Source organism: Peromyscus leucopus, chromosome 2 (genome assembly GCF_004664715.2).
Source record: "Peromyscus leucopus breed LL Stock chromosome 2, UCI_PerLeu_2.1, whole genome shotgun sequence".
NCBI classification, from domain to species: domain Eukaryota; kingdom Metazoa; phylum Chordata; class Mammalia; order Rodentia; family Cricetidae; genus Peromyscus; species Peromyscus leucopus.
Window position 1 is genome coordinate 34,481,463 of NC_051064.1, and position 17,995 is coordinate 34,499,457.

The window sequence follows — 17,995 nt, forward strand, 5'->3', positions numbered from 1 at the left end:
GCATTTCTAATATGAGAAACAGCAGTTTGTAGCTAGCACAAGCTGTAAAATATACGAGTCCTAGTTTAAATTTAGTCTCCTGTACTATCAGCTGTGGGCGTCTACTCCTTGGTTTCCTTATGATCAAATTGGGATCAGAATTCTGTTTTGAGGAGTGTTGTGAAGCTTGACAGTAATACGTGGTGAAGATTTGGGAATGATGTTTGTGAACACACTGGACTCGTTCCTGACACACATTTGTGGAACTGCTATCTATATTGTGTGTTGCATAATTGCAGTGCTGTTTTGATCCTAGCTACTCAGATAGAGGCCGGACTTCTCTGTTGAGGGATCAAGTTGCCTACCAGTCTGCTTACTGGCCCCAATTTTTAAATATTCAAGGATTTACATTTCTTTGGGCCTGTGAGATGGCTGAATGGGTAAAGATGCTTTCTGCCAAGCCTGATGCTTTTGAGTTCAATCCCTGGGACCCACATGGAGGGAGGAGAGTCAGTGTGTGTGAGTACACATTCCAGGACACTTGTGGGGAGCTCAGAGGACTGCCTGTGAGAACTGGTTCTTCCTTTTTACCATGTGGGTCCTGGGGACCAGACTTATGTCATCAGGCTTGGCAGTATGTTCTCTTACCCCCTGAGCTACCTTGGTTGCCTTTGAGCTGCCTTTGAAGAAAAGAACTGCCAGCAACTGAAAGGTTTTATAAAAATATAGTTATGATGAAAGTGCTGGGTTTGATCCCAGGGCCTTGTGCAGGATAGGAAAACATTCTACCACTAAGTTACATCCTCAACCCTTTAGTTGTTGTACAGGACAAAAACAAAGAAAACCCCGTCGTTTCCAGTTGAATTCCAGTGTGTAGTTGTCTTTGTTAGCTACCTGCTACTCTAAAGAGGCAGTTGTGGAGAAGCCAGAGGAGGAGGGCTTCCGGACAGCAAAGGAAATCGTTGATTCTATTACTTCTCTATTGAACTTACTCAGCAAGCATTTGTAGGATTCCTGCTTTGTCTCAGGTATGCCAGTCATGGCTCCATTTCTGCTGAGACAGGAGCCCAGGGAGCTGTGGTGAAAGACCTTGCGTTTTCAGCACTGCGTTCGGCCTGCCTGCTGTCTCTTGAGAACTGCACGTTGCATTTGCTTTGTTGCCGGTAAGGACACATGCAGTCAGTTGATGCTAGCAGTGACGGGGGAACTATGTTTCTGCATTTCTTGCCTTAGGTTCCCTAAGGCTAAGAATAAAGCCAGTGTAATAGCCATTCAGTTGTTCAGAATTCTTGAATACTTAATTTCAGGAAGAATATTAGGGAGGAGTATCTTAGTTTTTCATTGCTGTGACAAAAAAAGTTATGGGAAGGATTTATTTTGCTTAATGTCTTACGGTGTCAGAGATTTCTGTCTATGATCAGCCTCTTCCATTGATCTGGACCTCTGTTGAGTCCAAACATCACTGTAAGTTTTTTTTCCCCCTCCCCAAACAGGGTTTCTCTGTGTAGCTTTGGCTGTCTTGGAACTCACTCTGTAGACCAGGCTGGTCTTGAACTCACAGAGATCTGCCTGCCTCTGCCTCCCAAGTGCTGGGATTAAAGGTGTGTGCCACCGCTACCTGACTCTTTTTTGTGTTTTGTTTTTTGAATCAGAACATCGTCGTAGTATGAGTATGTGCCACAGCAGAGTTGTCCACCTCATGATGGCTGGGAAGCAGAAAGAAAGAAAGAGGGAGTGAATTAGGAAGGGACCGGGTCAACATACAGCCCACAAGGACATGTTCACAGTGACCTACTTCTTCCCCTACTAAAGTTTCTGTTACTAGGACATCCCAAATAGCAACACTAACTGGGGTGCAAGTATGGGAGAGATCAGTGAGAGTTTCATATTTGGATTAGCTACTTTTCTAATGCCATGACCAAAAGCAACTTAGGGAAGAAAGAGTTGATCTTGGCTTATAGTTTCAGAGGGATTAAGATTAAGAGTCCATCACGGGGGAGGAAGCATCAAAGCAAGTGGCAAGATCAGGAACCAGAGGTCACAATTTCAACTGCAGACATAAAGTAGAGAGTGACCTGGAAGTGGGGCCCTGCTGTGAACTCTCAGAGCCCTCTCCCACTGACATACTTCCTCCAGTGAAGCTACATCACTTCTGTGGTGCCAACCACTGGAGACCAAGTGTTCAAATATCTGTGTGTGACATTCTCCTTCAACCCACTGAGGTATTCAGACCATAACAGAACATGGGCTTTGAATCAGGGGCCTGACATTCAGACGTCATCAGTCACTAGCTATGTGACCTCGGGTGCTTATTGTAGCCTCGTTTTTTCCCTTAGCACAGGTTGTTTTTTCCTGGTCTACTTTAGAGACTGATGAGTAGTGAATCTAATCCTTAGGGCAGTGAGGGACTGGAGGGATGCTCAGCAGCACTCACTCATTGCTTCTGCAGAGGAACTGGGTTTGGTTCCTAGGACCTATGTGACAGTTCACAACTGTCTTGTTACTCTAGTTCAAGGAGGTCTGATCCTTCTTTTGGCCTCTGTAGGCACTGGACACATGTGTAGATACATGAAGCAAAGCACTCATACATGAAGACGATAACAAGACTTTACTGGGAGTTCTAATTGGTGTTTGGAGCCCTCCAGGTACTTCTAAGCAGGCGTGTTCATTTGAAAAGGAAAGCTGTAATAGATGATCTTGGTTTTTTAGCAGATCTCTCAAAGGATGAATCATGGCCAGATGGAGATAAAAGAAATCACTTCAGGTGGTGGGAGACTAATCCTTAGTTGTGTTTGAGGAGCCTTGAGTAGCACCTAGGAAATAGGACTTCGAGTTTGAGAGTAAGGATACTTTCACAATGAGATAGTTTTGAATTCATGGTTTCCAAAAGTTCCAGCTACAGTATTTCTCAGGTAGATTTGGTTTTGAATAAGATCCAGTGGCATGTTGGAAGAAATCTGTCAGACTCTGGTATGACATTTCAATGTATTTTAAGAAAATACTTTGGAAATAAAATATGAGAATTGTTATCAAGGAAGAATTTGGAAGAATAGTACCTTTGATCATGAAGTTATTAAATAATAATTGTGAAGCCTCTATACAGATAAAATGCCACATACCATAATTCAAAGGGATATGTGCTTGGGTAGGAGGGAAAGAATGCTTGGGTAAGAAAACAAAAAAAAATTTTGAGATTGTATATTAATTGCAACAGTTCTCCCTTTTCCTCCCTCCAAACCCCTCCCTGCTCTCCTTCAAATTCATGGCTACTTTTCATAAGTTGTTATTGAATGCATATGTATTTGTATATAGATATGTATTCCCAATTATAACCTTTTGAGTCTATATAGTGTTACTTGTATTGTGTTTTCAGGGCTGACCATTTGTCACTGAACAACTAGTTGGTGTGCTCTTCCCTAGGGAGGGCCTTCTCCGCTGCTCCCAGATTTCCTCAGTTGCCTGTCATTCTTTAGGAAAGAATCATATTAAAAAATTCTTATGATTTTGCACTAAGTAAAAATAATCACTGAGAAGAAAGCCAGTACCGGCTCCATAAGCACACTTCAAGTTATGCAGGGCCTCCTTTCTAACACTTTAATGTTACTTGTAGAAAATCTAGGCTAGTTCCCCATTCCCCTCTTTGGGTCTCAAAAGTTTGATGTCACTGCCTCTTTGCACTTTTCAAAAATGCTTGAGGCTTAAGGAGCTTTGGTTATGTGGCTTGTCTGTCAGTCTTTGTTAGAAGTGAAACTAAAAAGTTTGAATGTTCACTGAGAAATATCAGTAACTCCATGACAATTAACATAAATACTGTTTTTTAGGAATGATAAATACTTTTCAAAATTGAATGAGTAGTATTGTTTACACTTTTGTGGGGTGGGTTGGACAAGGTTTCTAATGTAGCCTTGGCTGTCCTGGAGCTTGCTCTGTAGACCAGGCTGGCCTCAAACTCACAGAGATCTACCTGTCTCTGCCTCCCCAGTGCTGGGATTAAAGGCATGTGCCACCATCACCCAGCAAAAAATAGCTGTATTGTCATATTTGCTCCTGTATCGGAAGTGCATCCAGCACAGGTCCAGTCATTAGACTGCCTCTGCAAGGGCTCACACAAGGACATGGGCACACAGAAAAACTGGGACTGGGTGGTCTAGGCTCTCTGATGGAGAAGCCCAGCAGCCTGGAAGCTCAGTGTATTTACTGAACAGAGAGGAAGCATTCTAGCATCCAGTTGAACAGGGAGGAAGGGTTATGTATGGACAGCTGACTCAAGGAGACAGGTTTATAATATATAGCTGGATCAAGGACATAGGTTTAACTAATGGGAGAAGCAGTCTGTAGAGGAGCAGGCTTCAAGCTGTAAACATGGGGTTGGGGGCTATGGTGGGACATTTTGTGCACGCACTATCAACATTCACACACAAACCCCTGAAGAAGGTTTTGCTAACCCTTTGACTCTCACCAAGGGAAGGCTTTACCACTGCCATGGGGCTGAGGCATTGAGTCCTTGACATGCCATGCCCATATCAACAACACAAGTTCACTTAGGAGCTCACAGGCTCAGTGCTTCCTCCACTCCCCACAGGTTTACAATGACAAGTGAGTGAAAGTAGCATCTTAGACTTATGAAAGGACTTTTGGTCTTAGGGATCCCGGGCTTTCAAGGAGAAAGGTGTCTTCAGGCATATTGAAGAACTTCCGACTAATGTGTCTGTTTCTGTCTTCAGCTTTACTTACCCATTGAGGCTCAGCCTAATGACTGCTTCAGTGTTCTTAGTCTATTTTCCCCACCCTTGTCTTTTCTCTGAGATACAGTGTCTGTGTAGTCGTGTTAGACTGTAATAGCAAGCATACCGCACTTGGTGTTTAGAGAGAAAGAGAGAGAGAGAGAGAGAGAGAGAGAGAGAGAGAGAGAGAGAGAGAGAGAGAGAGAGAGAGAGATCTCCTAAATCCATATTCTTTGAGGAGTGGATTCCAGTTGACATTTTTGTCTGCCTCTGATATGGCTAGGCAGTAGTACCTGCTGAATTAAACCGAACTGGAATGTAAACATTTGTTGCTGAGGGAATAACAGAAAACCTTTGTTATTTCCATCCTCCCTAAACCCTGGCTGTTAGTATCAAAATTATTTTACTTACCAACGTTTTGTTATGTTTGAGTTTCTACTTTATGCAAATGCTATGTATGATGCACTAGCTGCTCAAGGCGAAGCAGTGAATGGAAAGAACCTACTTGCCAGTTACTGTTGTTGCCTATCTGTTGGTATTACAAGGGTTGTAGAGACATCACACTTCTTGTTTGCTTGTCTGTGTGGTGCTATGATACAGTGGGCTGATGGTATCTAACCTCGACTAAAAGAGCCAAGGATATTGATTTAAAATTGCTTTCTAAGCCAAGAGTGGAAAGTTATTTAATTACAATATGGCAAAAGGAGAAAGGATGTGTGTTTGAGAGAGAAGAAACAGGCTGTTGGTGAGGGTGCCTAAAGAGCAGGAAGGATGGGTTTGGTGGTGCTGACGATGATGAGAGGTGAGGATCAAATAGGAGCAGATGTTTAAGGACTTCTTACTTTTGATTTGTTCTTAGGACTGTGAAGAATCACTGTTAAGTTTTCAGTCGAGAAGTGAATGGTCACTGTTGTATTTTAGACAGGTTATTTGACTCATAATATAAGAGAGATAGAAGTGGATATTCCAGCTATCATCAGTGACATTTATCATATGACTAAATAAGTACATGTTCCTAAGGCTGATGATTAACTAGGAATTGCACTTTGAGAATAGGTGAATTAATTACTATTCACTTTGAAAGTAGAGGAATTGTGGTGAAAACAGTTTTTCTTAAAACTTCTTTCAGCTGTAGAAATGGGCAAATTAGCATTACTACTACATGACTGGTTTAGGTAATTGCATTAAGCAGTTGAAATGAGTCCAGTGCAGGTTCCCAGAAGAATGCTTACAGCTGTGTAGATTTCACATCTGATGTTAGAATTTGTGTGTGTGTGTGTGTGTGGGGAGCTCACCCTTGTGATATGCATAATGAAAATGTCATATATAACACAAGATTGAAAAAGGGCAAAAAATATCCTTGCAAGATCCAACTAGAAAGATGTTAAGAAATAGACCAAAGACCTGGAAAGAATAGAAGAATGGATAAAGTTGGCAGAGCCTGCGGGGAGGGAGAACAAAGCGCAGAGGGCTTTTAGGGCCATGAAACTTCCCATGTGATAAGGTGGCTATCTGTCATTATGTATTTGTCCAGCTGAAAGGGACATCCACCACCAAGAGGAAACTTCATGTAAGCTATGGATGCTGGGTGATAATGAAGTGTCAATGCTGGTTTATCTTGTCTAACAAATGAACCATTCTGGTGGTGGATGTAGATAATGGAGAGGTTTTGAATGTGTGGGGATGGGGTGTGTGTCTTCATTTTGCTTTGAACCTAAAATTTGCTGAGGGTTTTTTTTAAACTGACTCATGTACTCTGAAAGGTTCGTTAAGCTATGCTACTTCAGTAGGCTTGGATAACTAGAGTATTATACAAATACCAAACGCAGGAATTCCTAATGGAAATTCATACTGATGAATATTGGTTAGCTTTTTGTGAACTACACGGGAGATTGAAAGTTCCATGCTCTTTCTACAGAAACTTAGCTCAAAATATCAGTACTAGCAGGATGCTATTTTTATTAGGACTAAAGAAAATAAAGTATATACTGTTGAGTTCATTATGCTAATATTTCTTGGGGTATCAAAGACCTGAAGTATGTTTGTTTTAGAAAGTGTTTTTATGTCTTCACCTACTCATTATATATATATGCACATATTTTAAAGTAAAACAGTATTAAATGGCTTGATTAGGTTCTGAAGCTGAGGATTAAAATACTGTGACCTTTATAGTAAAAACTAGAAAGCGGTTTAATACCTTTTGAAAAGGTAAATCGTTTCTTCTGCCGTGAGAGTCCTCCTCTTGTTTGCATCTCACAAACTGAACCCTAGCTCATTCCCTGCCACTGCAGAGTCCTGTGAGGCAGAGGCTCGGGTGTATTCAAGGTTTGACTTCACCTGCAAGCCAGAGCAGAGGCTAGTACAGCTGCTGGCGGGTAATGAGTGTTAATACTGCTTTACAAGATGTGCTGAAGACGCATCCTGCACTTGGAATCTGTGAGGCAGCCACACCTGTCTCTGTGTGCTTGTGTGGCATTTTGTTGAGCCTGCATGTGCCAGGTTGGTGGAGGCCCTCTGTGCTGAGCATCAAGTCAACCTAAGGAAGTGTCTTGGGGTTACTATTGCTGTGATAAAACACCATGACCAGAAGCAACCTGGAGGGGAAAGGGCTGATTTCACCCACAGTCCTGTATCAGAAGTAGTGAGGACAGCAACCTGGAGGCAGGGGCTGATTCAGAGGCCATGGAGGGGTGCTGCTTACTGCCTTGCTCAGCAGGCTTTCTTTATAAAGCCCAGGACTAATAGCCCAGGGGTGGCCCCTCCCATAAGGGACAGGGTCCTCCCATATCAATCCCTGAGCAAATGCCCTACAGGCTTGCCTGCAGCCCAGTCTTATGGAGGGAGGCATTTTCTCAATTGAAGCTCCTTCCTCAGATGGCTCTAGCTTGTGTCATGTTGACATAAATACTAGCCAGCACAACTGACCCCTTGTCAACTTGACACACGGGTACTTTACTGTTAAGCCACATCGTTTCCTTTCTTTTTCATCCCCAAGATCACACATTAATGTTGACATTACAACATAGAGCATTTTACGTACTTGAAAAGTCCCACATACTTTAAACTTTCCAACACTTAAAAATTCAGCCTCTTAAAATCCAGAGTCTCCCAACTGTGGACTCCTATAAATTAAAAAATAACTTAAATATGTTCTTACTTCAAGAGGGAAGAACCAGGGCACAGTCACAATCTGAACGAACAAAACCAAACTCCAACTGTAAATAACTCAGTATCCACTGTCTAGAATTCACTCATGACCTTCTGGACTCCTCACAAGGGCTTAGGTCACTTCTCTGGCTCTGCCCTCTGCAGAACAGTTTGTTTTCTAAGCTCCAGCTGGCTCTAATCCACAGCTTCTCCTGTTCTTGGTAGTCATCCCAGGGTACTGTCATCTCAAAAATCCTGGGGGTCTTCTGCTACAACTGTGCTCCATTTTTACCAGCCTCTCAGAGGTTCTCTTCATGGTGCCAGTCCTCAACTTCTTTGCATGACCTCTTCAGTCTTGGACCTTGAACTGACACTGAGTCTACACTTTCACCCATAGCCTATCCTGGCCTCTTGTAGTGCCAAGCTTCAGCGGCTCTCCATGACCCCTTCATACCTTCAAAACCAGTACCACCTGGGAGACTCTTACACTACCAAGTTTGGCTGCTAGCACAAGGTACAACCTTGGCCACTTCTGGAACACAGCCTGTGTGCTGACTGTGAGCAAACACTTCACAGAAAATTTCACCTTAATGATGCTGGTCTCTTTTCAATCACCACAATAATTTCTTAGCTCCATCTGACTAGCATCTATTTTCCCAACGAAGCAAGAGTTTCACTTCATTGGTTCTGGTCTCTTGTTAGTCACAGATGATCCTTCAGCCTCAGCCAGCCAGATTCTCAACTTAAAATAGCAAACAGCCCCGGCAGTCTTTAAGGGACTCAAACTTCCTGAAACAAGCCAGGCCTCCATTGTCTACACTGCTTTCAATGCTTTTATCTCCCAAGCTCCTACAGATCAGCCCACTGAGCTCTCAATACTCAATAGCTTTTCTAGTACAAATTTCTGAAGTCCTTCCACAATCTTCCCCAAAACAACATGGTTAGGTCTGTCACAGTCATACCTCCTGATCCTGGCACCAATTTGTCCTAGTTAGGATTACTCTTGCTGTGATGAAACACCATGACTAAAAACAACTTGGGGAGGAAAGGGTTTATTTCCCTCACCGTTCTATATAACAGTTCACCATCAAAAGTAGTGAGGACAGGATCCTGGAGGCAGGAGCTAATGCAGAGGCCATGGAGGGGTGCTGCTTACTGGCTTGCTCCCCATGGCTTGCTCAAACTGCTCTTTGTGTATGTAGACTGCAGAGTTATTACAAGAGCCATAAGAAGATAGCCAGGACTACACATAGAAACCGGTCTTGAAGGGGAAAAAAAAAGTGAAGGTTTGTTTGCTGAGTGGTGGCAGCACACGCCTTTAATCCCTGTACTCAGGAGGCAGAGGCAGGTGAATCTGTAAATTCAGGCCAGCCTGATCCACAGTTAGTTCCAGGACAGCCAGGGCTAGTACACAGGGAAACCATGTCTTGAAAAAAAGTTTTTAAAATAAGCCATAAGAAATGTAGCTAGAGGAGGCTTGGGGTCATGTACAAGTGTAGTGGTTCAATACCCAGCACAGTGACCAAAACAAGCAAACAAATGACAAGCTAGAATGCCCAAAGTCTGTTCTTTGCATTCTCATTGTACATAATTCTGTTAATGTGAAGGAATAGATGATGATATTGTAGATAGAATATGCTTTTAAAATAAAATAACCTTGAAATCCTGGACTTACTCTTTCTAATAATGGGTACCAATTTATTTATTTTTTTCAGTTGTCAGTGAAACGAGGTAAAAAAAAATGAACAGAAATAAAAAATTTGTATGCTCTTTTAAAATTTTTTTTGGTAGCAGCTTTGCCCTTTTCATTATATCACATTCCAAAAAAAATTCTTGGAGTTCAGTCTTTAGGGTGTCTGGTTCTGTTTCTAAAGGAGGTAGAGGGGCTGTAGTAAGGCTCATTTTCTAGCATGCTTGCCTAGAATTGCCTAGGGGTTGAAACCTGGGGTTCAGGCCCCAACAGCACATAAACAGCAGAAACACACATACCTTTAGGTGTAAAATATTTGACTAATTCAGACACCCCCCTGTTTTAAACTAGAATCTTAGCTCTCAGCAGACAGTTCATTAGTGAATAGATGTATAAAAATGTATACTTAGGTCCTAGAAGTTCTGCTGGTACATAAATTCAAGGCTTTATGTACCAGCTCTATACTTTCTGGTCATAAATCATAAGGATTCTATATAAATATAAATAGTGGTTCATATAATAGCTGGCACACTGTAGGCATTCCATAAACTGAATGGATTTAAATTGTTCTGTATTCTAAAGCTTTCCCTGTTACTTTAAATAAAAAAGTAGCTTTCAGAAAATGCTACTATGTTTTTCTGGTTAAATTATCTGATGTATTTAATACATAAGCCTAATAGCGTTGTTAATCTTGGATATTTTCTCATAGATTACTGTTAAAAGTGAGCAGACCAAAAAAAAAAAAAAAAAAAAAAAAAAGCCGGGCATTGGTGGCGCACGCCTTTAATCCCAGCACTCGGGAGGCAGAGCCAGGCGGATCTCTGTGAGTTCGAGGCCAGCCTGGGCTACCAAGTGAGCTCCAGGAAAGGCGCAAAGCTGCACAGAGAAACCCAGTCTCGAAAAACCAAAAAAAAAAAAAAAAAAAAAAAAAAAAAAAAAAAAAAAAAGTGAGCAGACCTTTGCCACTTGTGTGAAGCGGCCATTTAACCATGAAATCAACTGTGTTTATCGCTGCTGCCCTGTGGGCATGTTCTTCCTGGCGCTCTGTCCATATTTGGTGGCTGTGCATGGAGAGCCAGGTGGTGCTGCAGAGCATCGCACAGTGAAGCGTGGCTATCTCCAGATTTGACATTTGTCATTCCTTACTGCTGAAGGGAAGGGGGGAAATCTGTTTTTCCATATGTTTGTGCTTTTTTTTCTTGCCTGCAGTTTTGTCCAGATGGTCTTATGAACATTGTTTACTTTGGGATGTCATCCCAGATGTTTTAAAAAATGATGGATGAATGAAGTACAGAGATAAAGTATATATCAAAAAAAATTTAATATTACTTATTTCTAGGACTATTCTAGGAAATTCCAAGTGGACTTGTGTACTATTTAATCTATGTGTAGTTACTTTCTATAGCTTATTTCTCCCAGCCATTGTTTTTTGTGTGAAAAGTTAAAAGAACAGGGCTGGTATGTAGTTCAGTTGATAGAGTGGCTGACAAGGATGTAAGAGTCCTGGTTCAGTCCCCAACACTTAGTAAAACCTGGCATGTTGATCATCCTGAACACTGGAGGGGAGGTTTACACCCAGGTAAGCTCCATGAGCCCTTGTCTCAGATATTACATATCAGAACAAGACTTACTATGGATGTGAAAGAAAGGAAAATCTTTCGAAAATTCATCTGTTCAGAGTGGCATACACCCAAATCCGTAAGAATCTTAGCCAACTGTCTTTTATAGTTATTGTCATTGAACGTGAGTCATTGATGGGGATTTAGGCTGTAAAGTGATGGATTTATAATTGGAATGTTACTGTTATGTCCCTGAGCAGATTACTTAACCTGTCTGAGGCTGCTGGGATTAAAGGCATGTGCCATCACATCTGACAGACATTATCTTTGGTGGCCTAGCTACTTGTAAGGAGCCATGCTTTTGTAAATGGTCCCTCACCTGGGATCTTGTAGGAAGCACTAAAAAAATGGATCACTAAAACACCATTGTCAATAAAACAATCATGGAACATAGAAATGAGATTAACTGGGAAACAGGGTTCAGCAAGAATAGGAGGAGACCAAAGGAGGGGGAATATGACAAAAACAGATACATGAAAATGTCACAATGAAACCCATGATTATGTATTATATAAAATTAATATGTGTGATAAAAGAACGGGAATCCATTATCAGTGAATATCCACAAGCTCAGACAGCAACCCTAGTAGAAATCCAGCCTTTTTATGCCTGATGAATTCCTAAAATGAAGGACTTGGGTATCTGTGTTCTGGGAGTCCTGGAAACGTGGTCTACTGTAGATATATCAAGGGATGACTATAAATGTTTTTGTTTGTTTGTTTTTAAGACAGGGTTTTATATATCCCAGGTTGGTCTCAAACTCACTGTGTAGTTGAGGATGACTTTGAATTTCTGATTTTTCTGCTTCTACCTTCCACATGCTGGGATTACATGCATATGCTACCAGCCTGGTGCTCTGTGGTATAGGAAAGGAACCTAGGGCTTCCTGTATGCTAGGCAGACAATCTATGAAGTAAGCTACATTCACAGTCCCCTGTTTGATGATTTTGAATCCCAGTAATCTATTACATAGTTCTGATCAACATGTCAGTTTGTAAATGTTAGAAATTTATTCTTTATTCTTACATTGTCATTGAACACAAACTAATAATGCAGTTTTCAACTGGGCATGGTATTACATACCTTTAATTCCAGCATTAGGGAGGCTGAGGCAAGTTCAAAACCACCTCGTCTACGTAGCAAGTTCTAGGTCAACCATAGCTACATAGACCCTGTTTCAGAAACAAATAAAATGAAATTTTCAGATCTATGCTAGTTATCTAGATTGTCAAGTACAAAGCATGGCACTCAGGTTTATTAGATATTTTAATTCCCCCCCCCTGCCCCCCAGACAGGATTTCTCTGTGTAATAGTCCTGGCTGTCCTGGAACTTTGTAGACCAGGCTGGCTTTGAGCTCACAGAGATTCACCTGCCTCTGCTTCCCAAGTGCTAGGATTAAAGGTGTGCACCACCACCTTTTTGTAGTATAGTGTGATCCCATTAACTGTTTTAGCTTTTAAATTTTCAAACTCATAAGAAAGTTGCCAATTTTACCGAAGAGCATCACTGTAAGATGGTAGTTTCCTGACCTGGTCCTTTCTTTTGTTTACTAATTGTCATCTTTTCATCAGAAGGTTTCCCTCTGAGCATGGTGTAATGATGCTTTCCTTAGTCCCACCACTCAGGACACAGAGGCAGGCAGATCTTGTGAGTTTGAAGCTAGCCTGGTCTACATAGTGAGTTCCAGGACAGCCAGGACTACCTAGTGAGACCCTGTCTCAAAAAGAAAGAAAAGTTTCCCCTCATGGAGCTGAAGAGATGACTCAGCAGTTAGGAGCACTTGGCTGCTCTTTCAGAGAACCTGGGTTTGATTACTCCTGACCCACATGGTGGCTCACAGCCATCTCTAACTCCATTCCCTTCAAGGAATCCAATGCCCTCTTTGGCCTTTGTGCGCAGGCATACATGTAGGCAAAATACCAATACACATTAAAATGTTTTTTGTTTTTTTTTTTTTTTTTTTTTGGAGCTGAGGACTAAACCCAGGGCCTTGCGCTTGCTAGGCAAGTGCTCTACCACTGAGCTAAATCCCCAACCCCACATTAAAATGTTTTTAAATTGAAAAAATTTCTCTCACCATTTAATCTCATAAAAAAAATCTATCATCAATATGCATTCATTATGTAACCATCTGTTATATTACCCTTATTTTGATATTCCAATTGCACACCTCAGACTGATATACCATGCAGCCGGAAGCCAGTGTTTGTTTGTAGCCCAGGCTGACTTAAACTCTATTTGTATCTGAAGGTGATCTTGGATTTCTGATCATCCTATCTCCACCTCCTGTGACCCAAGTGTCCATTACCATTTTGACCCCTTCCTTATTCTTTGGCACAACAACAATTTTATAAGCTCATTTCTCATCTTTCCTATCTGAGGCTTTGAATAGCTTGTCTTTAAGCACCCATTTCCTTTCTTATGGGGAATTGTATTTAGAAGGAAGATCTTTTCTGTTTGTTTTCACCTATTTCCCTTAAACTTTTAAATTCATCAGGAAATTATTCTGTAATGTGATGTAAGGGTACAGATATCTGTATAACAGTGAATTCAACTCAATAGCTGTAAAATATAAAACCAAAGATATTTTGTTTGTGGTCTTCTCCTTCAGGAACACTAATTCAAAGATTCAGTTTTATTTGATTTTAAATGATATATTTAAATTGTCAAGTGGCATATTTAATTTTACATCTTATGTAAGTTTTCTGTGACTTATGTATGTTTCATAGGTGCATTTTCAAGACTCATAAAACTTTGTGAAGAAAAGCGTGAAACTGGTGAAATAAAGAAGGGAAAAAAGGGCAGCTGTGTGCCATCTGTGAAAGGAATTACAAATCTAGGAAATACTTGCTTTTTCAATGCAGTCATTCAGGTAAGTCATCAGCATGATTTGTAAACTGTGAAAAATTATTTGAACTGGTTAATATGAGTGTAGACTGTCCACTCACTAATTAAAGGTTATTCTAGAAAGTTCCTTCTGTTTCTCTTTGTTTGGGTTATTGTTGGTGATTATCATATGTGTACTCAGCAGTGTTACCTGGAAGTCTGTTGTCTTGTAGTGCTTCTTTAGTCATACTACAGAAAACGTAGTGTGTTCAGTTAAATCTTAAAGATTTTAAGTGGACATGGTTTGCTGTGCTGAATGAGATTGGGAGCTTTGAGAGCCACACACTAACTGAACATAGAGCATTCATGTTATCACATGGGAACCACACACTAACTGAACAGAGAACACACATCATCACATGAGAACCACACTGTAGCATGAATTTCAAAGGTTCTTATTAATAAAAACAAACCCGGAGCCAGGTATTGGGGTGAATGCTGGAAGATCAGAGAAGCAGAACAAGCCACAGCCACCTCACCTCGCCAGTTCCTCAGCTGATCCTGTTTCCTCAGACTGAAAGCCTCTAGGTCCTCATCCAAATGGATCTCAGCTGAACTGCTGCTCAAAAGCCTAAAAGCTTAACCAGGCTATAATTCCTGGTCTTCACTCCTTATATACCTTTCTGCTTTCTGCCATCACTTCCTGGGATTAAAGGCATGAGTCACCATGCCTGGCTATTTCCAATGTGGCTTTGAACTCACAGAGATCTGCATGGATCTCTGCCTCCCAAGTGATAAGATTAAAGGTATGAGTGCCACCATTTTCTGACCTCTGTGTCTATCTAGTGGCTGTTCTGTCCTCTGACCGCAGATAAGTTTATTAGGATGCACAATATATTGGGGGACACAATATATCACCACACCACACACTAACTGAACAGAGAACACTCACATCATCACATGAGAACCACATACTAACTGAATCGAGGCTTGGCTCTGTTGTCTAGAACTTGGCCCAGACTCACATTCTCTTTGAACTGATGAACGAGATAAAAGAAGACGGCACAAAACTCAAGATTTCGCTTTCGTCAGCTCCACAGCTGGTGAGTAACAAGCACACGTACAGCCACAGAAACGTAATAACCTGTTTCTAAAATGTTTCTTTTCTGTTTCTCTAAGCCACCAAATCGGAATGTAGTCTGAGGGCTTTAAAACATAATTCTAAAGTATCTTGTAAAAATTACCAGATAAGGTTTTCAGAAATTGTAGCTTTTCAAGGTATGCTATGGTTCAGACATATTATGGATCAAAAAAAAAAAAAAAAAAAAAAAAAAGGCGAGGCAATTTTTATTTGCACATACTGGAAAAAAACAAAAGTCAGAACTTTTATTGAGCAAAATGTCCAGGACTCCTGTTTTGTAGTTAACAGTAACATTTATTTAAATTTAGGTCTTATTATTGTTACTATCACTTAAATAAAGAATAGCTTTAAGAATCTTGATAATATTTTATTTTCAAATTATGTATTTCTGACATAATATTGATCATGTTTTCAAAGGATCCATTAGTGGTGGAACTTTCAAGCCCTGGACCATTGACTTCAGCCTTGTTCCTGTTTCTTCACAGCATGAAAGAGGCTGAAAAAGGACCGCTTTCTCCTAAAGTTCTTTTCAATCAACTTTGCCAGAAGTGAGTGTGTCTGCATTCTTGATATGAACAATGAGGTCACAAAGTACTAATGCATTCCTACTAACAAGGGTTTTATTTCTGCTCTGTTGTTTTGGTTGCTGCCAAAGACTGCCAAGACAAAGAAGCAACATCTGTTAGCCACATCTGTGTGCTTTGTGCAGATTGTCCCCATCCTCTTTAGAAGTGATTGTGTTAGAAGTTTATGTGTTAGGAACAGAGACTCAGAAATGAGGTAGCACACTTAGTTTTGGGGCAACAGAACTAAAATTTAAACGAAGTCTGTCCCGACTCAAGTCCAGGATGTAATATTGTGTATGTCTGTATCTACCAGGATGTTACAGCCATTTTTGTGTTTTGGCAGGGTGAGTTGCTTGTGCTACCTGGACATGTTTCTCGGGTGGAACTGAATGGTCAGACTGGGGCTAAGGCATTCCTCATGGCTTGCGGCTGTCACCCAACTGTAGCGTGTAGAAAGTAGCATAACAAATATGTTTCCATTGTTGGTGCCAGGCAAGGTCTACCACCAGGCTACATCCTCAGACTCATAGCTTCTTTGTTTTAAAGATGAGCTTTGAGGCAAATAGAACTTATGTGCATTTCTCCAGGTATTAGCATATATTTAAAAGCAAAATCTTCGTATGCCTGGAAAGAAGCGCATGCCATAAAGGGCTTACCTAACTGGATGTTTGTAAGAAAGTAAAGCAGAGAAGTAGATGACTCAGTCATAACAGGTTGTCTGAGACTGAATGCTGTATTGAAACAGTGAGGGGCCTGGCCCCACCCTTTCCATGGGATAAAGGTTAAACTCTTTAGAGGGGCTGAGGAATATACTATTAATCCTACTAGTTGAAGTAAGACCACTACCACAATTCTTGAGCCAAATTTGAAGCAAGCTTTAATTAAATGCTGGCCAGGTCCATTCCAAGGTTCTCAGAAAATAGCAACAAGTCACATTTTGCAGAGGCTTATAAAGGCAAACCCATGAGCTACTGTATTTCCCATCAGGTGCAGTCAGGAGCAAATATAAATCCTCACATACTTCCTGCCTGCCTCCTACATCCAATCAGGGGCAAGTGTATATCCTGATGTACTTCCTGCCTGCATATAATCAAGCACATCCAGGGCAGATGGGTCAAGCAAACTTGTTTAGGGGAATAAAAGCATGTGGCTTGTTATCGTCCATAAACAATAGCTTCCAGCATTTCAGGAAGTATATGTCCTTGAGCAAGGGGCTTACAGGTTAGAAGCATAGATCTTTTAGGCACAGTAATTAAAACTTAAAATATGAGCTGGAGAGATGGCTCAGTGGTTAAGAGCACTGGCTGTTAACCAGTTCCAGAGGCCTTGAGTTCAATTCCCAGCAACCACATGGTGGCTCACAACCACCTATAATGAGATCTGGTGCCCTCTTCTGGACTGCAAGGACACATGCAAGTAGAACACTGCATACATAATAACTAACTAACTAACTAACTAACTAAATCTTTAAAAGAAAAAAACTTAAAACATACATATATACATGCATGTATATATCTACTAGGAAGTTACAGCTGTTTTTGAGGTTTTGTTGTGGGGAACCCACCAGAAATGACCACTTAAACAATTTATAGCCAATTGAAAGTCTTTATTCTGCTGGCTAGGACTACACTCATGTATTCAGTACCTCAGTGTAGCCCCATGCATTGAGACCAATAGGATTTTAAAGGCACAAACCATGTTCTGGCTTGCTTGGCAGCTGCAGTGGGTACTTCATAGAAGCAAGCATTTTAACAGAAGCTAAAGAAAGTGGTTAGCTGAAGGGGGTTCTGCACAAGAAGTTAAGATAAGTTGGCTGGGGCATCTTGACCTTGGGTTCCTAGAATAGAGTTGGGTAATTTTCCATGGGATTCTCCATCAAGGAGATCAAATTCTCATTAAACTTGAAATGGCCTCAGCAAGAATACAAGATGGAGGAGCCTTTGTAATGTCTTGCCGCATCACAGTTTGGCAGGGTGAATTGCTTCTGCTGCCTGGACATATTGTTTCTGGAGGTGGATCTGAACTGAATGGTCAGTCTAGGGCTAAGCAATTCTTTATGTCATGGGGCTATTGCCCAATACAGCCTGTTGTAAATCCTCATGATCTGAGACTATTACCCAACATATCCCAATTCTGGAAGGGTAAAAAGGAGAAAGGGGAGGAGTCGTAGTTTTGTAGTGACTACTTCCTGTTAGCGAGGTGCTGCAATCTCAGTCATGGAAGCGGCGCATTGAGGTTGCTTCTAGGTTGGTTAAGGGCTGGTCAGTTACCTCTGGGCAGTAAAAGCTGGTAGTCTTTGTTG

The 17,995-nt window shown here is 41.2% G+C and overlaps 1 protein-coding gene across 2 annotated transcripts in view; it reads left to right on the forward strand.

Annotated features, from left to right (window-relative positions):
* Usp45 (ubiquitin specific peptidase 45) overlaps positions 1–17,995 on the forward strand; it is a 61,991-nt gene that overhangs the window by 9,156 nt on the left and 34,840 nt on the right. For both annotated transcript variants that reach the window (XM_028878005.2, XM_028878006.2), the window contains exons 6-8: positions 13,890–14,032; positions 14,994–15,089; positions 15,545–15,675. In XM_028878005.2, the coding sequence (XP_028733838.1) occupies positions 13,890–14,032; positions 14,994–15,089; positions 15,545–15,675 (370 nt within the window). The remainder of the gene's footprint in view (positions 1–13,889; positions 14,033–14,993; positions 15,090–15,544; positions 15,676–17,995) is intronic.